At 41.2% G+C, this 23,870-nt stretch overlaps 1 protein-coding gene across 7 annotated transcripts in view; it reads left to right on the top strand.

Moving 5' to 3' along the window:
- The window catches only part of LOC103480793 (phospholipid-transporting ATPase ABCA1), a 213,883-nt gene extending 190,646 nt beyond the window's left edge, over positions 1-23,237 (top strand). For all 7 annotated transcript variants that reach the window (XM_081600003.1, XM_081600007.1, XM_081600001.1 and 4 more), the window contains 4 exons: positions 4,812-4,915; positions 5,930-6,022; positions 14,675-14,918; positions 21,731-23,237. In XM_081600003.1, coding sequence (XP_081456129.1) covers positions 4,812-4,915; positions 5,930-6,022; positions 14,675-14,918; positions 21,731-21,859 — 570 coding nt within the window. In that variant the 3' untranslated portion in view covers positions 21,860-23,237. The remainder of the gene's footprint in view (positions 1-4,811; positions 4,916-5,929; positions 6,023-14,674; positions 14,919-21,730) is intronic.
- The last annotated feature ends 633 nt before the right edge of the window (positions 23,238-23,870 follow it).

The following is a 23,870-nucleotide window of genomic DNA, read 5'->3' as shown; positions in this document are numbered from 1 at the left end:
TAAGGCTATCGAAGCATCATGGCCTCCATAACACCTCAGCAGTGCTACAGGCTGATTGCCTCCATGCCACGCCACATTGAAGGCTGCAAAAGGATTCCTGACCAAGTATTGAGTGCATAACTTAAACATAATTATTTGAAAGTTGACTTCTTTGGTATTAAAGCACTTTTCTTTTATCGGTCGGATGAAATATGCTAATTTTTTGAGACAGGGACTTTGGGTTTTCATGAGCTGTATGCCAAAGTCATCAGTATTAAAACAATAAAAGACCTGAAATATTTCAGTTGGTGTGCAATAAATCTAAAATATATGACAGTTTAATTTTTATCATTACATTATGGAAAAAAAAAACTTTATCACAATATGCTAATTTTATGAGAAGGACCAGTACGTGTGTATATATATATATATATATATATATATATATATATATATATAGCTGACTGTATAGCTCAATAGGTAAGTCACCAGTCTTCCACCCGGGAGACCCGGGTTCGAGGCCAGGCTGGGGGCTGGGGCAAAAAGTTACAACGGTGACATTGAGCTGTCAGTGTGGGTCCTTAGGCAAGACCCTTGGAGCTATATAGCCTACCTCATACCATGAGAGACACAAATAAGCATGACATGCCGGCTCAGACGTCGCCCGGTCAAACAAGGTCTGCGTCAGGTGCTGGGGGACCAGAGCACCCTGATGAAAAGTGGGCTACTGGAACAAGACGGAAATGGGCGAGAGATGAAAACATGGATCTGTTGGAATGCTACTACTCAAGTAATCCTAGTCAGAGGGGCTACATGCAAAGACTGTGGGAGGAATGGTTAGCTCGACATCCCCAGTCAACACTAACTGCCAAACAACTAGTAGCTCAGTGTTCCAACATCCGCAAACGGCAACTGCTGTCACAACTGGAGATTGACGAGGTACGACACAAGTGCTACGGGAAGGAGCCAGGATGCCAGGTCAGAAGGGAGTCAACTACAACTCCCCGCCCAGAGACTGGGTATGTAGCCCCAGTAATGAACGAACCATCTGAGCTGAATGAGGCAGCAACTGACCTGAGAGAGAGAATCATGGCCCGAATGAACACCAGACGACCCCGACGCCAATTACAACGGCTGAGTGAAGTACCATCAGAAAGTCTCATTGAAGATGTGAATTCGGCATTGAGAACGATCCCTACCAACACCATAACAGAAACCAATGAGCTGATATACAACTCAGCATCAGTGATCCTTGAGATGCTTGGTTATAAGAGCAACCATGAGACCCAATACCCACCATGGAAAAGACGGTTAGAGGCTAAGATCAAGATAACAAGGAGGGAAGTGAGTCAACTGTCAGAGCTCCAAAGGGGTGCAATGAAAAGATCAGTACCCAAGAAGTACAGCCAGATGCCCATACCTGAAGCACTCGAAACTGCCAAACAAAGGCTCCAAGCCTTGGCCAGCCGCCTAAAGAGATACACGAGAGAGAATGAAGCCAGGAGGATTAACCGGCTCTTCGCCACCCAACCAGCTAAAGTGTACTCTCAATGGCAGGGTAATAACAATAGAGCAGACCCACCCAGGCTGGAGACTGAACAATACTGGAAAGGCATATGGGAAAGGGAGGCGTCCCACAACAGCAATGCACAGTGGCTAACCTCTCTACGAGAGGACCACAGCAACCTCCCTGAACAAGCCCCGGTAACCATCACTGTGGCAGATGTCCAAGACAGAGTCTCGGGTATGAAAAACTGGACAGCACCAGGACCTGACATGATCCATGCCTACTGGCTTAAGAAACTCACTGCCCTCCATGAGCGACTGGCAGCTCAACTGAACCAGCTGCTACAAAATGGGACTCACCCTGAATGGTTAACTGAAGGGCGCACAATCCTGATACAGAAGGAACCCTCGAAGGGTTCAGTCCCATCCAACTATCGGCCAATAACCTGTCTCTCTACAACATGGAAGCTCATGTCAGGCATCATAGCGGCTAAGATAAGCGGGCACATGGATACATACATGAGCAAGGCACAGAAGGGCATAGGCATAAATAGCAGAGGAGCCAAACACCAACTCCTTGTAGACCACACAGTTGCCCGAGACTGCAAAACCCGACACACCAACCTGTGTACCGCTTGGATTGATTACAAGAAAGCCTATGACTCAATGCCACACACTTGGATCATTGAATGCTTAGAGATGTACAACATCAATAGGACTCTAAGAGCCTTCATTGCAAACTCGATGGGGCTGTGGAAAACCACCCTTGAAGCCAACTGCAAACCACTTGCACAAGTGTCCATCAAATGTGGCATATACCAAGGAGATGCTCTGTCCCCACTGCTGTTCTGCATAGGCCTGAACCCTCTCAGCCAAATCATCAACAAGACTGGCTACGGATACCGACTCAAGAATGGGGCTACAATCAGTCACCTCCTCTACATGGATGACATCAAGCTGTACGCCAAGAGCGAGCGAGACATCGACTCACTGATCCACACCACCAGGATCTACAGCACTGACATTGGGATGTCATTCGGACTAGAGAAGTGTGGTCGGATGGTTACAAAGAGAGGAAAGGTCGCCCACACAGAAGGGGTCTCACTCCCAGAAGGAACAATAGCAGACATAGAGCACAGCTACAAGTACCTGGGAATACCACAAGCAAATGGCAACCTCGATGAGGTCACAAGGAAAAGAGCCACAGCCAAATACCTTCAACGAATAAGGCAAGTCCTGAGAAGCCAGCTCAATGGCAAGAACAAGATCCGTGCAATAAACAGCTATGCCTTACCAGTAATCAGATACCCTGCCGGAATAATTAGCTGGCCAATGGAAGAGATGAAGGCCACGGATGTTAAGACTAGGAAGCTACTAACCATGCATGGAGGGTTCCACCCCAAATCCAGCACCCTGAGACTGTACACGAGCCGTAAGGAAGGAGGCAGAGGACTAGTGAGTGTGAGAGCCACTGTCCAGGATGAAACATCCAAGATCCATAAATACATCAAGGACAAAGCCTCAACAGACGATGTGCTCAGCGAATGTCTCAGGCAATGGGGAACAGAAGACACGGTGCTGGAAGTACCATCATGGGAGGACAAGCCCCTACATGGGATGTACCACCGACAAATAACTGAAGTGGCTGATGTCAGGAAAACCTACCAATGGCTGGAGAAAGCTGGACTCAAGGACAGCACAGAGGCTCTCATCCTGGCCGCCCAGGAACAGGCCCTAAACACCAGAGCAATAGAGGCTCAGATCTACCACACCAGGCAAGACCCAAGGTGTAGGTTGTGCAAGGAGGCCCCTGAGACAGTCCAGCACATAATAGCAGGGTGCAAGATGCTGGCAGGGAAAGCGTACATGGAACGACATAACCAAGTGGCGGGCATAGTGTACAGGAACATCTGTGCAGAATATGGACTGGAAGCCCCAAGATCAAAGTGGGGAACACCCCCAAAAGTGGTGGAGAATGACCGAGCTAAGATCCTGTGGGACTTCCAGATCCAGACAGACAAGATGGTAATGGCGAACCAACCGGACATTGTGGTGGTGGATAAAGAACAGAGGAAAGCCGTTGTGGTGGATGTAGCAATACCAAGTGATTACAACATCAGGAAAAAGGAGCATGAGAAATTGGAGAAATACCAGGGCCTCAGGGAGGAACTGGAAAAGACCTGGAAGGTGAAGACCACAGTGGTGCCTGTGGTCATCGGGGCCCTCGGGGCAGTCACCCCCAAACTGGAGCAGTGGCTCAAACAGATCCCAGGAACAACATCAGACATCTCAGTCCAGAAATGTGCAGTTCTAGGCACAGCCAAGATACTGCGCAGAACCCTCAAGCTCCCAGGCCTCTGGTAGAGGACCCGAGCTCAGAGGATGAAACAGACCACCCGCGGAGGGTGAGAAGGGAATTTTTTTTTTTATATATATATATATATTACATACCAGATAACTGAAAAGTATAACAAAAATCTGATTTGAAAAAGTCAGTTTCCTTCAATATTTACATACATAAACGTTCCCTTTTTTAAATATATATGTTTTATGTCTATTATCAGCTATAACAAGCAGATATGTGCCAACCTTTCACTGAAAAAAAAACACATGTTGTATTTAGACATGTTTAGTAAATGTATGTGCCAAAGTCTTCCTTGAAGTAAACATCGCTTGATGATGTTTCTGATCCTATTAACAATATATATTTTTAAAAATATATCATTAAGAAAATACTTAAATTGTTCACCTAATATTTTCCATGTTAAGAAGATTTTTCAGTTAAAAGCTTCTCCTTTAGCTTCTGGTTTGGTCAAATCTGCTACATTCTTGAATTGATGTAGTAAGCATTCCGACACATTGGTGCTTCTTTGATCAGCATAAAGGTGTATATAAATGTGAACCCAAATAAAAATTGTACATTGATTAAAATGAGGTTTACGAAGTGGGGAAGCTCCCTTTATTCTGATACCTCTAAATAAAATGCTATTTTGCAAGGAGAAGTGGGAAAAATGTCCGTCTCTAAATGTGCAAGGCAGCTGGAGATGTACGGTCTGATTGATTCTCTCCTTGCACTGTTTGCACTGTAGATTTGTTATTTTTGGTAAAGTATAATTTAAAAAACAAAAACACATTTAAATGCGCTGTTGTGATGCAACAACATGGAAGGTCAAGGGTTTTCTTTTGCAAGGCACTGAATTTCTATCTCAGGTGGTGATGAACAGCTCCACACTGCAGGTTCTTCCTAAGCAATGTGATGATTTCAAAAGAAAGAGAAAGCAGATTTATTTTTTGTTTTGTTTTGTGTTTTTTTTAATTTACTGCAGGATGAGCCAACCACCGGGATGGACCCCAAAGCCAGACGCTTCCTTTGGGACTGCATCCTGAGTGTCATCAAAGAGGGACGCTCAGTCATTCTCACATCGCACAGGTGGGACCCCACTCGTCTCATCGATCCCCCTTTGATGCGCTCACCCAGTCAAAATATTTAGACTCTCCTCCGGGGCAGAAAAGTGCGGAAAACATGTTTTCTGTAAGCGAATGGGAGCCATAAATATTGTAATTATAATTGATTGAAGTCCCCGTTTTGTTGAGAGGTATTGTTTCCAGAGTGGCAGTTAATATTGGCTGCCAGAAACACACTGGCTGCTATAAAGCTTTCATGAAGCGAGAGGGCATATCGACTGACTGCAGCTTTTTTTTTTTTTGGCCTTCTTTGAAAAGGGGGGAAACTGTCAATATCAGTGCTAGAGTCTTTTCATTACCCAAGACTTCCTGAAGCAAACTTTAAGTTCCCAAACTTTTGTTTCCTCCCGTTGAGGAAAAAAAATAAGCAGGGAAATGTAATTGTTTGCTTACTTCATCACTCATTTTAACATTCCCCGAACTGAAGCATTTGTTCCCCCTGGCTCAGTTTCGTTCAGAATAGATTCTCCTCATTACACTGGCTCCTTTGATGGAGGAATAAAAAGCGTTTGTTGTTGTCGCAGGCAATGTGGCAGAGCTGCGTCCAATTGTCCATGTCATGACCAGGTGGTTCTGTTTTGTTAGGTGGCAAATTCATCGGGTTTTACAAACTCATAATACTAATTGTGCCGTACTTCAGAAGGCTGTCGCAGGTTTCGCTTCGGCTACGTTTGGCTCAAGCTGTGGCTCAACAATGAAAAAAAAAAAATGATAATAAATAATAGGGCTGCAGATGGCACTCTGTACTCAACCTAATTACCATATTTGTCCTCCGTTTAAGGTGTCAGAACGGATGAGTAAAACACTCAGACCAAAAGCTTTTTCTTTGAGAGAAGTGAGCTCTGAAAGTCTGTACGAAGGTTAAAAAGTTGCAGAATGATTGCTGTTTTCTCTTAGGATCCCATTGTTTTAAAAGGAAAAACACACTTGGTCAAAAGTTTACTTTTTCTATTACCTTCCCTCTCGTGTCTTCCGACAGCATGGAGGAGTGCGAAGCGCTGTGCACTCGCATGGCCATCATGGTAAACGGCCGTTTCAAATGCCTCGGAAGCATCCAGCATCTGAAAAACAGGTGAGGACTCTTAATTTGTCTCCGAATGTGAAACTGGTGTTAAAAGGACGTGCCACAATTTTAAATATGAACTAAAACTTTTTCGACTAAAGTGAAAGAAAACTCCAGAGCTAAACTCTCTTCTTTCTCCGTCAATATGAAACAGACCTCGACAGATGTTGCACTTGCTTTTTCGTGTTTTTATGCAACATTCATTTATGTGACATTTTCAAAAGCCAGCATTTAATACCGCAAAGAGGTCAGTCCATTACCTCGGGTACAGTCAGCTGACGTTATTGCCGCTCCTTTTGTTTGAGCTTGTGAGAGGAATGACGTTCAACCGGCAGGCTCACACACACACACACACACGCATGCACACGCACACACACACACACACACACATGCGGGAACAAAACTCCTGACAGGATTACGCGGTGGCAATCGCTGGGTGGAGAGTCGGATCAATACACCTGAGATGAGGGGGTGGAGCGGACCATTTGTCAAGTTGTGCAGGGGATTAGGGGAAACGTGTGGCGCAGCACGTAGGGGGCGGCAGTGTCAAGGGTATTTCCCATCAAGAGCGTTAATGTCACATGAATAACTGCGGTTTTTAGATCACTGCAAAGGAGGAAAACGTAGGCCGCTCTGTCGGAAGGGCTATTAAAAGACTGGGAGAGTTGAGGTGAAGGACTAAAGTGGGAGGGTTTGAACTAATCAGTCCCTCCCAGATGTTAGGGTAGCAGGCAAATTCTCTGTCAATTACGTCCTGAACGTAACGGCACGAGCAGAGTGGTGTAAATAATTTATGAAGTAAGCGGGAGTTATCAGATAGGTAGGAGCAACGCGAGACAATGTGGGGGACGGGGAGGTGAACACATGTCCCACTTCACTCTGCTTGCTGTTCGGTAAAAAGGGAATCTCACTTCACAAGACAAGCATGTGATGGGGGGGGACCAGATAAGCGCTGCGTCTACATAGATTTTCGCTGCGCTTATTTTAGATCTCACACGGACAATTTACACGCCGCAGAAATACTATCGCTCAGCTCTCGCTGTGCAGTGAATAATTTCTAATTAAGCTTCCCTATCTCCACAGCGCTCGGTGTAATTAATGTTTCATGAGGTGTGAGACCCCGTTAATGACTGAAAAGGCAATTAAGCAATGTCTTCTCTGTTTTCTTTCCTTGTCACCATCTTGCCACGTTTGTGCTGTGCCACATCATCCACACACGCACGCACGCACGCATACTGTTGAAATTTGCACACACACACACACACACACACACACACACACGCGCACACACACACACACACACACACACACACAAAAAAAATTGTCACACAAAGAGCCTCTTGAACCTTTCCACTTTTGGTCATGTTATACCCACAAGCGTCAAAGTGTTTCATCGGGATTTGATGAGAGACCAACACAAAGTAGAACATAACTGTGAAGTGAGTGGAGATGTTTGCGCACTCGTTTTGTTTGTGTTTTTACAAATACAAATCAAGTCTTTTGGGGCATGTCTCTAGCAGTTTTGCACCTCTACTACCATCGGTTTATCCCATCCTAACATGTGGCATATAGCCCACAAAGTTCAACCCTTAGCAGAGCAACTTATTTTACATGTTTACTGTGGTGGAGCAATGGGCAAATGGGACTTCTTGTAGTTTTTCTTTTCCAAAAACAACTTTCTCTACCAGTAAGACCACGAAGCACACAACAAAGGGTTCAGCAAGTTCACCCACCAGAAAAATGGATCTCTGGAAATCATCATGGGTCTCTTGGCATCTTCTCTTATTGCTCTTCTTCTGTCCTGCAGTTGTACTGTGCCCTTTCTATTTTCAGACAATGGATTGAACAGTCTTTGTGAGAGGTTCAAAGCTTGGTAATTTTCTAGAGAGCTACATCTGCTTTAAATTAATCCCCAGCTTTATCTCTGACATGCCTACTGTTGTTCCTAGGTCTTCACGAGGCAGTTTGTTCACTGATTTTCTCTAATAAATCCTCTGTTGCACATTTGTAGTCAGCTGACCTCTCAAGTCTCAAATCTTCCTTCTACTTTAGAAGTGTACACTACTTTGTCACTATAAATCCTAAGAAAACACATTAAAAGTAAGATGACGTAATCACAAGAGTGTTGAATACTAGCTGCTACCTTTTAAAATAACAGAAAAAGGGGCAGGTTTGCACAAGCAGCAGCTTGCAGAAGGAGAAGCTTCTGTTAGGCAATAAGGGAGGCATTGCATCAGAGACAGGTGATGCATGCCATTGTCACACGGCGAGAGCGTCTTGACCTGCAAAGCGGGGGGGGTTACCACTTCATCCCCTCGCCACTTGCTCCTCCGTCGTTTTTCCATCACAAGCCCCAGAAACGAGCTTGCGGCGTCTCACCACGGCGGCGGCTCTCACAGTTTTGACCCCCCGTGGCTCATATGTAATACATGCTTACCCTCAAACATTTGCAACCCTTCGCTCCCTCGCTTCCTCCCAGAATCCTTCTCTCCTTCAAAACACCCCCCTAACTGCACTGTCCTTGTTTGTGTCTCTCCGCCATTTGCTGTGCTTACAGTGGTCTTTCTTAGCGCTGCCCCGTTTAGTTCGTCATTTCACCTTTTTGGTTATCGGTGAAACACCCGCCTGCTGCTGCTTTAAGAAACCTGCCTTTGTGTGAGTCAGGCACAAAATGAGCCAATTTCTGCCACTGCTGAGGTGGTCATCAGGTTGAAAAGAAGGCTGAAGATTAAGTTTTGGACAGTCCCTTCTTCTGAGACGGCGGGCAGCCTCTTCGTTATCCCCATCCATCTGTTTATCCCCTCCTCATATATGGCGCCCCTTAAATCACTCACATTTCAGGAGTTTATGAAAAGCGGACTGAGATGGTGAGGAATAAATAAGCAAAAAAATATATATAAAAAAATGCACAGGAGGCTATAAATTGGTTTTTAGTATGGTGGTGCGCTCATATGAAAGCTCCCAGGTGTTAAGTAAACCCAAATGAAGTGGAGGAACCAATAAAAGCAGCTTCAAAGCTTCCCCATAATCTTGTCAGTTAGGAAGGACACCGTCTAGCCAACTGCAGGATTTTCCACTGATTGATATCATTCATATCGCCTCTTCATAGAGTACCTGCAGTTAAGCACATCCAACAGCCAGGAGTCTTATACTCTTCACGGTCAAAATGCGTCACCGTATTAAAAAGGGGGGGAAAAAAAGTGGGGCAGAGAGGGGCTTTAATGCATTAAGGTAATGCTGGAGTGTTTTCTTTTACAAGAGGCAGTCTCTGAAAGTTTGGATCAGTTCCTGAAGTTGACATGGAGAAGTCCAATAAACTCCTTCCTTCTCGCTGTGCATCAAGCTCTGCAGGTACGCCATTAAGTAAATACTTTAGTGCTTTTAAGTGCTTGTCAAACCGCAGAGATGGATGACAAAATAATCCTCTTTACGGTTTACAATGCATCAACATCGTAGGTGTAATTAAGACACGGCGCTGACAGACAGATGGCGCATCGGGTGGACTGTCTGTAAGGGCTGCTGACTTTCAGAATGCATGTCTTCAGCTTTGATAGCTGCAGGACGACTTTAATTTGTTTGAAACTGCGATGCTTGAAACATATTGTTGTTTGCTGTCACGTCTACAAGCAGTCTTAAAATTTGCAGACGACAGACTACATCTGAAATCTGTATGAGTTTGTTTTGCTGTACAAAAATTCGATTTTCTTTAAAGCAACACATTACATTTCACATTTCAGTACCCCTGCAGATAACCCTCTACTAGTATAAGTATATTGACGTTTAATTCTGTAACACAGAATTGTGGGAATATCTCATCCCGATGTTTGTCTTGTGGTACCAGTCGGGCTTTTTTTTTCTCAAGATTGTTTTTTGTTAAAGGTCTTATACAAGACGTACTCTAATTAAAAGACTCATATAAATTTTCTTTGTCTTTTTTTGTTGTTTTTACGATACTCTTTCAACTATTTCCGAGATTGTAGTTCACAATAGTTGCATTCATTTTAAGAAAGTGTAGAAGGAAAGGCTGGAGCCTGGAACGCAGCCGGGATTGTAGAGAAACTGTGATGCGTCGGAGCCATCGATGCATGACCAATGTCCATGCAGCTTGAATTGAAATTCATAAACTGGAGATTTAGTGGCGATTCATTTGATGACGAGCAGAAGGTCAGGAGAACTTCGGCGATGGAGACTTAACAGGGATTTAAAAACACATTTGTCATAATGTTTTTATAAAGAATTTCTTTTCATGGTAGGATTTTTTATTTTATTTATTTTTGCAGCAATAACTTCCAATGAATTGTGTTGCAAAACTTCAAAAACTAGTTGAATTATCAGTTTGACTTTCTCTATTTTCCCCATTGTTGCTTACATGAGAGCATCAATAGAGGATATAATTACTGCAATGCATTTGCAGCCATATAGTTTCCTTAAAAAGACTGCGAAGAGATTTAGAGTAGTTTCTTTTATCAATTGTCACATTTTTAAAATGTTCATATGTAAAAAAAAAAAAAAAAAGTATTGTGATTACAGTAAGATATTTTGATCAATAGTCATATAGCATAACGATTTCAAACAATAAATCTTTCTTTGAATAATTTGAATAATTCCTGAATATGTGAAGGTCTTTCAAAGTTTTATTTATTTTTTTCTTACAGTGCTTTACATTTCCTCAATCCAGTGTTGAATGTATTCCAATTTCTTTATGAAAAATAACAAAAATAAGTTTTTACATCAAATATTTTTAGCACCAAGAAGGGGGCTTGCCAAAAAAAAGAAGCTATAATCTAAAAATACACCAGTGTACAGTAGACGATCTCCATTCGCTCCTTCTCAACCATCTGACTCTTAAATTAGGAAAGAATGTTGCACTTTTCAGCTGTTCTCCTGGATCAGAGCATCTTTACTCTGAAAGCACCACTTCTTCATATTTGATCAAAGTGTCAGACCACCCAAGCCCCACTCTGACCTCTCGCCCTGCAGTTGCCCCTCCCCTCCCTTGTGCACACAAACGTTGTGACTTGGCAGCAGCACTGATGACCTTTCTGGGCTCCCGCAGACGAAGAGAGGCAGCCGAATTATTTTCAGCCCGTCATGCTCTTATCTGTGTCTGGCTGTTGTTTGTTTTAAATTACATGGAAGAGTGACTACCAGGCACACCACGGTGGAGGAGAAGATTGAGGCAGAATAATGAAAATGAAGAAAGGGGAAAAGAGTGGTGGGGGGAACCATTCTGTTGAAATTACAGCTGCTCTGCCACGCTGTGTTGAGCTGCTGTATCATATCTGAAATGTAAAATATTCTGAAAGGATTAGCTGTGACAATGTGTGCAGTCATGACTGTAAATATAACCCATTCATTATTTCCTCCCGGGCTGAATTTAGCCCCAAGTTGCTAAGATCTTGCTTTTATGTGGTTTTCAAATCACCAGTTTAAAACCTAATTTATTGTTTCAAACGCCGGCCCACGTGTGGCAGTGCGGGCTCTATTTACTCATATCTGCGTGTTTTTATTCCGTTCCGTACACTTGCAGAAGTTCTTTCAGAGGAGCCAAGACGGTGTGTCCAGGATGAAAGAACGTGGATTCTGGTGGATTTAGAGGGGAAGTAAAAATATGAGCATATGAAAAGACTTATTTCCCTCAAAGTGGTGCCTGAAATCTCTGCCGTAGTGCAACAAGAGAGGAAATGAAAAGGCAAGCAGAGGGACAGACTGAGGGAGAGCTAATTGATAAGGGCTTTTTACTGTCACGGAAAGCCTGCTTTCCACTGAAGTAGGTGTTTCGCTGCAGTGTTTTTAGGAAGTTGGACTTGTGCAGCTTGGTTGAGTTTGAGCGTTGTTAGACTAAGCTTATCTCAGATATAGCACAAAGTAAAACACCGAAAGGCAATGGTCTCAACCGTGATGGGGGGCTGTTGTCTTTTTAGTCTGTTGTATCTGTTGTCTGTTGTAGGAAAAAAAGTTGAATATTATTGGTGTGGGGGGTTTACATGACACACCATGTAAACCCCCCACACCCCCACATTTATTTATAAATAAATTTATTTATTTATTTATAAATAAATACCTGATTTATTTATAAATCAGGTATTTGTGAAAAATACCTGATTTATAAATAACTGTTAAGAACATTTACAAGAAAACATAGAGGTTCCAAGACAGTATGGAAAAATCCATCCATCCATCCATCCATCCATCCATCCATCCATCCATCCATCCATCCATCCATCCATCCATCCATCCATCCATCCATCCATCCATCCATCCATCCATCCATCCATCCACTTATTCTGCAGATTATGAATGTTTGGATTTATATTTATAGTATCTACGACTGAATTTTTTGAAAAAATTTTGAATTTAGACATAAAAAGGTGCAGAAAACCTCAAAGAAAGATGGACACTTGTTGATTTTACATTTCCACAAATGTTTTACATACCAATTAACAATTCACTGGAGGTTTCTCCAAAATTCTTCTCAAGATTTTGCAACCATGCTTAACATTAAGGGAAGCTCCAGATCGCCACCTTCCTATATTTTCTAAAACGATTTAACTGTGTGGTCCTTTAAAAAATAAAATAAAAAAATCTGTCAAACTTCTGCTGCAGACTCAAAATGTTCTACGAACAAAGGCCAACAGTTCAGCCAAAGTTTGAGCTCAGGAAGTTTCACATTTATTTCTTTATGGCTGATAAAAACATTCCTATATGGAATGCTTTTTCTTAAGTTCCATTGAATCAAAAATGTGTTATTCAGTGGGAAAAAAACAAAAGAAGGCTGCTTGCTGAAAAGTGTTTTATGTGCATGATCACACAGTGTGATTGTGACAAAGCCGCACCCGAGTCCTCTGTGACTCTCCAGATTTCCTGTTTGAACCTTCTTGCATTGAAATTGTTTAATGCTAGAATTACTATTAGCTCTTTTAATTATGGAGACAAAGTTTGGCTTTATTTGTGGCATCCTATGGAGCAATATCTGCATAGACAATATCTGTATGTGACTTGCTGTGCACACTGATAAGATAAGATTGGCAATGTTGGAAAAACTGCCAAGGAACAAGCAGGTGGGAATTTTCCCCTGGGCTACAGTTTGGCATATTGCAAAGCATGTGTAGCATTCTGAAAGTTTCTTGGGTTAGTCACATTTTGGGAATGCATGAGGCCTGGTTTGTATATTTTAGAGTTGTCACAGACGTTAGGCATGAGGTTAACTGCTGTAATCAGTCTGAAGATTACATCCTGCTAAAACTTGTAGACTTTGCACGGTTGATGTGCTCACGTTGGGAAGGTCTTTGGAAACATCTTTGTTTCTTGTTTGACCAAAAGTGTAACGTAAGTGGTTTACTGTTCCAAGAAGCCTGCAGCAGACAAAATACCGCTTGAATATTTTTATGTAGGAAATCAATGGTCTCCTAAAACATGTTTCAGGAAATTACAAACATTTATTAAAACAGCGTTATTACTGACATAATGTCAAGGAAACTCATCTTCAAACCAGATATGAAACCACTAAACATAAACAATCCAATTCCAAATAAAATCTGGTGCTAAATAATTGTAGTAACTCACAATATTGCCACATTTTGACTCTTGAAGTCTAATTTCTCATGTTCTGACTCAAGGATCCTGGCCACCTATGAGGTTTGCTTGTGCTGTTCAGTAGCAGCAGTGCTTCACTTCCTCCTCCCTCCCTTTGGGATCACGCAGGCTTGGTTTATCCACCACATCTCTAATTGTCACTGAGGGGGCTCCAACACTCGTTACACGAAGCTCAGTACAAGCCACAATGGACATTTCTGAGAGTAAATCCAACATCAGGGAATTAATTAGGCAGAAAACAAGGGGTCATAGGAGTACTAATGACAGAATAACAAGGCACAGAGTTTTTATTTGCTGCTCAGCAGACATAACACATATTCAAAGACGTGGAATGCTAATTAGGTTTAGAGTTTAGCTTCGTTTATGACAATATTTATGTCTGTGATGACTTTTTATGCATAGTTTTAGCAAAAAAAAAATATTAATTACTTGGGGCTTGTTAATGTTTTTGAGAATTATTTTATTTTCAATTGAACATTTTTAGCTTGAGTTCATAATGTAGTGGTATTTTCACCATGCAATGATGACACTACCACTTTTTTAGACCTCCTTTCTTTATGAGAGGTGCTGTTAATGCCGCTGAGTGTGAACGTACACTAATAAAATTAGACAAAATTACAATACTGAAGCATTGCTGTAGCTTTAGTACAATGAGCATTTTTTGTGATTTTTATATTTAAATGAGCAGCTTATTTTAGATTATACAAATATAAAACATGTCGACACAGTGCCCTTACTCTCAGCCAAACTTAAAAGGGACCTATTATGTAAAATCTACTTTTGCATTGTTTTTGTACTTCCTTTTGCGTCTCAGTTGCTTCTAAAAACAGTCGAAGTGCTTAAAAAAACATAAGACATCCAGCCATTTTCTGACAATAAGTTAATGTTTTTTGGTGTCTGGAAAACGAGCAATTTCAAAAAACCTACCAAATATAAGGTCACAATATTGAACTTTTTCTATCAAGTTAAATATTGTTTACTTTTTGGTCAGATTTGGATGCTTCCATCTTTTTATACAGTCACCACAGAAAATCAGATGCCGAATGTCTACTAACTCTGCTCCAGGTTTGGCGATGGCTACACGGTGATCGTGCGCGTTGGCGGCTCCCCTCCTGCCCTCAGACCAGTCGAGGACTTCGTCCGGCTGACTTTCCCGGACAGCGTTCTCAAGGAGAAACACCACAACACACTCCAGTACCAACTCCCATACACGCAGGGAGCTTTGGCCAGCATCTTCAGCCAGTTCACCAGAAATCAGGGCAGGCTGGCCGTGGAGGACTACTCCGTATCCCAGACAACTCTGGATCAGGTGAGACATGAAAAAAAAACAAAAAAAAACGAGCCTCACTTTACTGATTAAAAACTTTTCGTCTTGTTTGAAATCATTGGTCATGCGTGAAAATTGTGTATGAAAGCAGAATTGAATCATAGGATATGCTTCCACATTTTCATGTTAACTTTTGAAAAGCTTCTGCAAAAATGTTACAAAACCTTATACATAATACTGTGTGCATAAAGTCCATATTGATTTGAGTCTGCCTACATACCCCCAGCTTGAAATGGGTCAGATAAATACAGCCATAGATTTGGTATTATGTGCATTTTTGACATTATTGTTCTAAACTATGAAACATTTTTCAGCTCAACTTTTAATATTTCATTGATTTTCCATCATTCAATTTATGGACGTCGTAAAACGAGTCTCATTTTTCACACAAGAGACTTAAAACACATTTTTTGTTGTGGTAGTACATTAAAAAAGTAACTTCCTTACTTTAAGAAGTTACTTTGGTGGTGATTGATTTTCTATTACCAAGATTTATTAGTGCAAACTCCAGAGCTTCACTTTTATCCTCATGGGGAAGTTGTTCGGGAGTGCTTTTTTGACAAAAAAATGATGATGTTGAGAATGATAAATATTTCCTGTGTTTATGCTTGAGAGCAAACTATTGATTTTTAGCCAGTTTTACTGTACAAGGGAGACATTTTGACCCTGAAATTCTTTTTTTCCTGAAATACACTGATATTTACCAATAATTCTATAGCAGCTCAACTTATTGGATTACTACTTCAACAATCCATCAGTGGTGAACTCTAGGAATTTTCAAGTAACCAGTAGAACTAAATAGCCAAGACGGTTTCACTGTACCGATCTCATATATCTTGACTTCTGCAGACGCATACGACGTCCTTCATATTTGAAGCGTTTTCCCGTCTCCACACACCCGACTTAAAGTATTGATTAACATGCTTCTGCAGCATTTTGTGGCATGCTTAGGAAGGGAATACAATCATTCGTTTTAGAGCAGAGATATGCCTGAAACGTGACAGACAGAGAGCCGTGAGGACCAGGACTGAGAACCGTTCTTCTAGATCATCTTGAGTCTTTTCTTCTGCTCACCTCACGGGTTTCCTGTAGGATTTACCTCTGTTCATTGCTGAACGATGATTTAATGTCCAATGATCAGATTTTTGTCGATTCGACCGTTTTATTTTGAGTCGGTATCTTCTGAAACACCAATTGACGACAACCCATTTTCAGTTTCTTAGTAGAGTCCCTCATGACACATCTTCCACATCAGGTGCTTTATAATTTTCCACATAGTCATCATTTTCTGTACTTCAAACCAGACTCGCCACAATTTTCAGTTGCCAGAAAGCTAAATATTTTCCTCATCAGGCCAAAGTACACAGTTTTGATAGGGTTTATCTGACAATATTTTGTACATCTCCTTGAGATAACACTTTCTTTGCTGACCGTTCCCCTTTGCACCGTCTCTCTAGATCCTCCTGAGTCCACTTCATTACACTCGTCTCATTTCTGAGTTAATCTGCCTTTATTTTTTGGATGTTGATCGAGCTATACTGTATTTCCTTGCCAACAGCATAAAATATTTGTTAGAGAAACATGATCCAATGCTTCATCAGACTTTTACCCCCATCTGAATTAATGTATGCAAAGTAATGTTGGGCTTATTTATGCTTTTTCACTAAAAGATGAATTTATTTCTTATTTACTTTAAGGCTTTTGACACGTTTCCACCTGAGATGCCCAAAAAATGCGGGGGAGTGCTTTATAAATATATATATATTTTCTCTTTATTTCATTCCAAGCGCTACACCTTTTTGTTGAAAATAAGCCGAGTACTGGATGCCTCAGACTGTCTTCACCTTGTGTTTTTCCTCGCGCCCCCAGAGGTCTGATACAATCAGGCAGTGAGTGGTGAGTGTGGGTGTGATTGGTCTTACAAACCCTCTATTAGCTCCACAGCAGATGACCAGACGGGGAGGTGGGGGATGACTTCTCGTAGGTCTGCAAAGGTCATGAGTCCGCCTCGCTGAGAGAGGAGCGAAAACAGACACAGATGGGAGGCATCTTTACGGTCTCTCTGCTGTATTTTAATCAAATTATCTGCGCCGTATAAAGGATACCGCAGCAATATTAAGAGTTTTACTGTCAGAATTTTATGAACACGATCCCCGTGTGGATGGCTTGTAATTTGGGATGAATGCCGTCTTTGCGGGTGTTATTTGTGTAAAATGCGTCTTTCAGGAGTCGTTTAGCCGTCCAATTAAGTATTTAAAACACACATCAGAAAGTAAATGCTTTAATTAATATTTATGGTAAGCGTTTAACTCGAGCCATGTTTCCACTTCAGCCGTGCTGCAGCTGCCAACCTTGGAACGCGTCACTGAACGTTTGTGTCAGCTGCTGCAGTTTGTGCTCTGGTCAATGTTTACCAGATAAAAGGCAGTAAATAAATCATACCTAAACCAGCAGGTCAGGGTGTTACAGCACAGAGGGGATCGGGGTGCGGAGCCTGCAGAGACCCAGACAGTCACCTTTCAGCTGCTGATTTATACAGCACAGCCTCGACCTACAGCATAACACCCAACTTGAACTACAATTAATATTGATCGACACGGCCTGGTGATGGTGATTGTGGGGACGGTGCGGACCTCGCAGGAGAACGTGACGGTGTCACTCGTCTCTCAGAGGACAGTCTGGGTCCAGAAGACGAAACGTTAATCGTGGCGATATTTGGAAAACTGTTCAAATTTGTCGCCAAAGCAGGACGAGTAGGGAGGCAACAAATATTTTATTTTATTTTTTTCCAACATGTGTCGTGCATTGTTGCTAAAGGTGCTATGTTCAGTTTATGTTGATGTTATTTGACAATGAAACAGTTCTAACTATAAAGACATGGATAGATAAGAGTGTGGGGCCATTAGCAGAAAAATACGAGTCCAAGAACATTTTTCATGCAGCCTGCTTTATGCCAACATGCTCTGCTTTTTTTGCCAAATGAATATTTGTTTATGAGGATTCATGCAACAACAACAACAGTCTTGGCACTCCACTGCTAGTGCTTTGCTTTTTTTTTTTAATACACATAATGTGATATACTTTTGGCCAGTATGAATGAGCAGATGGAAACATATATTATCACTGACAACGGAAAGGTGTGAAATTGCTTTCTTGGGTTAACTTCTAATCATTGCTTGTGGTTGCAACGCTGCATTTCTGGAATAGTTTATTTCCAAGTTTTCTCTATGAATTGTCTAAAACGGATTACTTTGATTACAATCCTGATAAACAACAAATACTAATTTTACCAAACATTATTTCCTGATGGCCCCCGACACAAAGTTTAGGATGAATCACTTGGGTCATAATACGGTTTCATGGTACAAGCGGCAGATGAAATCAACATCCCCCCATTTGGGGGATAAATGGGAAGGTCCAAATCAGGCTTATTCTACTGATTGGACTCTATATATTTCTGTCTTTTTTGCAGGCTGAAAGAACTTGAGAAATGTCTCGACAGGGTATAGAAAAGTCTATTTCCTCTTAAATAACTCGTAGCATCTCTGCACTTCATCTGATTTCATTCTAAGGGCCTCACAGATACTAACATCAGCACATTAACAGCATCCACACAGAACAATGATATGGATGAAGGCAAACATTGTGCATTGGTAAGATAAAGACCTTTAAAAAGATTTTTGATTGACTCGTGAACCGAGCTAAAAAAAATAAATAAAAGTTTCTGATTCCAGTCATCAAAAAATGTCTCATCTCATTTCTATGCTTAAGCTGACATTGAGCTAGCTGAAACCCTTGATCGCTAACTGGAATGTTATCACAAAGGTTTTTGTGAAGTGAACTCCCAACCTAGAACTTTGCATCAATACATTAGCGTGTTGGCAGATTGTGTGTATGATCTCTAGATAAATCCCTTTGCGCTCTGCAACACGTCCTTTGTTACAAAACAAAGGTTAATTGCGTAAATGACGTCCTTCCCCTCCCGCGTTACGCCTCGGTGGTCTCCAAATCAACACCTGAGTTTACCCTCCGTAATGTAATTAATGCCTGTATCCATCTGTTATCGCAGAAATGCCACCGAGTTGCACTGGTGCACGATGTTCATGTCGTTCTCAGATACATAAATTAAAGGGAATATTAGGGGAAGCAAAAAAATTAGGACTCATCACAGCACAAGATGTATCCACTTTACTTTTTTTGTGTGTGTGTACGTGTGCGTGTGTGGGGGTGTGCGCGTGTGTGTGCGTGTGGGGGTGTGTGCGTGTGTGTGGGGGGGTGTGTGTGCGTGCGTGTGCGTGTGTGTGTGTGTGTTCAGTCAGAAGTGCTGCACTATGCAAGACCTCTCCAACTATTGGTCTTATGGAAAGTTAAACACAAACACTACTTGGATATTCTGCTGGATAACTGCGCAGCCTTGAGTGCGAATATCAGATTCTGAGCGTGCTTCGGCATATCAAACCGATATCAGCCGGCAGCGGGGTCAGAGATGCCCACAGAGATGGGCAGAGAGGGTATTTGTTGCTACTGTCATTCTTATCCTCTTGCTCACTGTCATCTGACAAAATGCTTTGACAAGCCTGACCTTGATGCGCACTGCTGATGAGCCGACGTCAGCCGTGCGTACTCGAGCTTTAGCGGCTCTGCTGCTTGTTTCTTAGTCGTGACGTTTCCCAGCATGCAGCGGCCACATGACACACACACACGCAGGTTTATCGTTGGAGCTAATTTTGTGTCTTTGTTTTAGAAACGCGATAAGATTTAAAATCCTGATGATGGATAAGGAGGATTTATTTAGTTTTTACTATTAGGCTACTTCTGGAAATGTTTTTTTTTTGTTGCACTGTCCCACTTTCCAGGAAAACATTGTGAAATCCATAAATCATCATACAATCACGCAGTTGTTTGTGTTGGCCTATCGTAAAATCCATCTAAAAATCTGCATTGAACTCGAGGGCTGTGAAAACCACAAATTGATCACTTGATTTACTAATGTTCCAACAGGTTTTCTTTCTACTCTTCCATTCATGCAAGTTTTGAGAAGTTTCTCCTTGAACGCAAATCTGAGCACGAGCTCTTAAATATTTGTGGGCAACTGATACTTGCAGCTAAATATTTATCTCGGCTCAAAAATGCAATCAGATGTCTGACATTTAGATGCTTTATTTACATATATATATTTCGTATTTACGTTCCTCGAAAAATAAATCTTATTACATTGACGTACTCCTCCGTCTGGCCTCAGTCCGTTCATTTCCTTTAAAATAAGAAGCACACAGTTCTTCCTTCTCTGTTATTTTTCCTCCTGTTTATTTTTTTGTACTAAGCTGCAACCTGTGCACTTCAGAAAGGCAAATACCATTTACCAAGGAAGACACCGGTCCTGCTGACGCTCTGCGTTAGCCGTCAGGACTTGTGTCCAGGGGACGTTTCGGGTTCCCAACGTATAACTGCTAATAAACGGAGAGTAATTAAAACATACACGGCTGAGCTAATCGCCACGTTTCGCGCCGTTCCCTGAACCAATTTGCTGAAGCTCTCCCTCAGCAGCCGAGCTCATACAACACGCCTCGGCCACATGGTCCATGTGGCCGAGTTGGCAGGTCCGAACAGAGCCGCGTTGCACTTAGCACGCGGGCCTGAAGGGTTTTCTTTGTGGATACCTGAGCATGAATAAGCAGACTTTCTAAAAATGTTTTATTAGGAAGCATTTTTACAAGAAGGAATTAACTCTCCAAACACATTTCTTCTTATTATTATTATGTTTAACTCAGCTTTGTCCATTTTTGTTCTTCATCTTTAGTTTTACATTTCTTTATGTCCTTTACGTTTTCGTATTAAAAAAAAAAATTTCTATATATATTTCTGAAATTTACTTTCTTATGCTTTCCTTTTTTAATACTTCTTTTTTCTATTCAGTCATAAGACATCTGACCACATTTTCCAAAGTGAATTCATAAAATGTTCTCATTGACAAATTAAATATGTCAGCATAATTAGCATTTATTCTCTTAATAATGCTGTTGCAGATATAAAAAAAAACAAACAATAGGCTGCAGATTATATTCATTAGTTAATTAAAACAGAATGATGCTAACAGATCTCTCTTTCCCAGTTATCAGGGTCTCATGAAACAAAAGAATATATTTCAGCTCGGCACAACTCTGATGTGTTCATCTGGTAATTCAAGCCCTGTCGCTCGAGTTTATTCGCCTCCTACCAGAGCATATTTTGTGACCGTAAAGAGCATTTTAATTGATGGAAACTCTGAGTAGTCTCTGATAGGATTGGCCTAGATGGCTATTCTTTTCTTTTTTTTTTTTTTTTTCCCTTATCCCCATGATTTTAAAAGCAGCCTCATAAATCACATGCTTTTACTTTCACACAGCCATTGAAATCCATTTAATGAAAAAGCAATGCTCTTATCATTTTATACGATCCTCTTTGCTGCTTTTGCTCTGCGGAGTAAAAGTTTTTTTTTTTTTTTTTAATAAAAGCCATAGGATTGACTTTGTTTTATAATATATTGGCATCACAGAGAGGAGAATGATTGTTTTATTGTCTTTCTCAGCTGGTCAAAGATGTCAAGCTGACATTCACCGTCTGAGTCCAGACGTCTTGCTTGACGCCTCGTGGCCTTTGCACGGCAACTCGTTCACACGAAAGCTGCCAGCTGAATCACCGTTTCTGGCTTTTTTTTTTTTCTTTTTCAAAACCAGGAGAAAAGAGGAGAGAAACTTTTATTTTGGAAAATGGAATCTGTCTTGATTTGTGACGACGTGTTGTTGATGTTTCAGGTCTTTGTGAACTTTGCGCGCCACCAGCACGGGGAGGATGACTCTCAGGCCCACAGCAACCCGGTCGACATCACGGACGAGATGCCGCTCAGGTCGCTGCGGAGACCCCGAGGAGCGGAGAGCGCCTGATGGAGAAATCGACGTATCGGACCAGAATGAATCGGCAATAAATCTCAGGGGGAAAAAAAAAGGTTTTTTATTGGCAGCAATGCGATAATTGGATTCTTAACACCTTCTACTACTCAGATTGTTCTGTGAACTCAGGCTTCCTGTAGACGCATATTGAAAAACATATCCCGTTTTTTATTTTTTTATTTTGACATTTTATTGCAGTTTGACATTTGAAATCGCCCCTGTCCTTCTAAATTTGTGTTAAAAACTAAACAGTTCTAAATTTGTGTTAAAAACTAAACAGTTGCTCAAATACTATTTATTACTCTCAGGGAAGGCGTCGCTTCTTTCTTTACAGAAATGAATTACGTTAGAGGCGTTTACAGTAGAATAGTTTTGAAGCATTTTCTAAACTTGTGTTCAAGTGTAAAAAGGATATCGGTAAAAATGTCTTATTTTTAAAAATGAGAACACAACACTAACCATGTCAATTTTAACTTACGCGGAGTTACTCAAACTGCACACATTTAAAAGTTTTGCGCTGTATTTTTAGCACACGGGTAGATGATCTTTCTTTTTCAAAGGTTTACAGACCGAAAAGAACGCAGTCCGATTTGAGATTTGTTGCTGATCATTACATACCTCAGGCCTGGTCTTTGGGCCAAAATCTTCCAGCTTTCGCATAGATAATTGCACGGCGTCGAGGACGCCTCGTTTTATTTGAAGACCTGGTGTATCGTCTGCTTACGTTTGAGAGAATGTAATTCTGTCGGTTCGTGTTGCAAAACACCGCGTGGGGATGTTGAAGCGACGCGATCGCCTACAGGCGCAGCAGCTTTATTTGCTGACAGGCACTCCAGTGATGACTTTCAGACAACAAATGACGTCGGCGGGATGCATTTGCACTGAACGTCTGAACGTTTTCAACTAATTAGAGGCATGTTGAACGACTGACTCTGAGGTTACTGCAAAGTCAAGTAGGTGTCAACATGTTAGTTAGTTATTTAAAGAGGGCGACGTATCCTTTGTGTGCCTACATGCGTTTTTACACGCAGCACTTTTCGCAGCTCTGGATGCAGCAGTCATTCATGTAAGTGGCTATAATGTTTTCATAAAATCATCTGGAGACGTATACGGCTGTGTGAGCCTTAGACCGTTTAATTATGTTGTAATTTATTGCTTGATGAATTATTTCTGTTATATCGATTCATGTTCTTATGTTTTTAAAAGTTTTAAGTGTCAGTTTATCACATTAATGCATTAATTAATGCATAATTAAGTATAATAAAAATGAATACATGAATAAACATCAACAATTTAATATCTCTGTAAGACAATGTGTTAATCCCAATTCAATGCTTTATGTCAAAATAAAAATAATTGTGATTAATTGTGATTGGTTTTGACGTTTATTTGATTCCGTAAAACAGAAATGAACAAAAGCATTCATGTTTTGTTCCGATTACTTCATTTTGCCCTTGTTGCTGTTGCCATCCTTATCCTGGCTTCCAGTCTCTTCATTTCAATTAAATTCTGTTTTAAAGATATTCTATTCATCCCAAAGGGAAAATTAAATGTTGTAACTCATATCGAGTGTTGCCAGGTTGGACGGGTTTCCGCCCAACTGGGCTTCGATTGATCACATTGGGTTTGGGGGGGAAAAAAAACAAAAAAACAGCTTTGAGTGGGTTGTTAAAATTTCAGCCGTTTTTCACAACATTTGGAAGTGTTTATAGAATTACATCAAACCAGTTGCCTTTATGTGGCAGAAAAGCAGAAAACCGTTACATTTTAATAAAAGCCCATGTCCTTGCACTTGTTATTTCATTTATTTTGAAGTGTCTAGATAGAAGGTGTCAAATATCATTAATGATTAATAGTCATTGGTTAATCAAGTGTCACTTCTTAGTAGCTGTGTAAAACAGAAATCCCACTTTGTTTTGAAAAGATGCCACAAAAAACAAAAAAGGTCTTGTTTGCGTTTCAGGAGTCACGTTAAAATATGGTTAATGAAATAAAGAACAATGGA

Source organism: Poecilia reticulata, chromosome 18, assembly GCF_904066995.2.
Source record: "Poecilia reticulata chromosome 18, P_reticulata-male-v2, whole genome shotgun sequence".
NCBI classification, from domain to species: Eukaryota; Metazoa; Chordata; class Actinopteri; order Cyprinodontiformes; family Poeciliidae; genus Poecilia; species Poecilia reticulata.
Note: the sequence above shows the minus strand (reverse complement) of the source record. Positions and strands in the feature narration are given on the sequence as shown.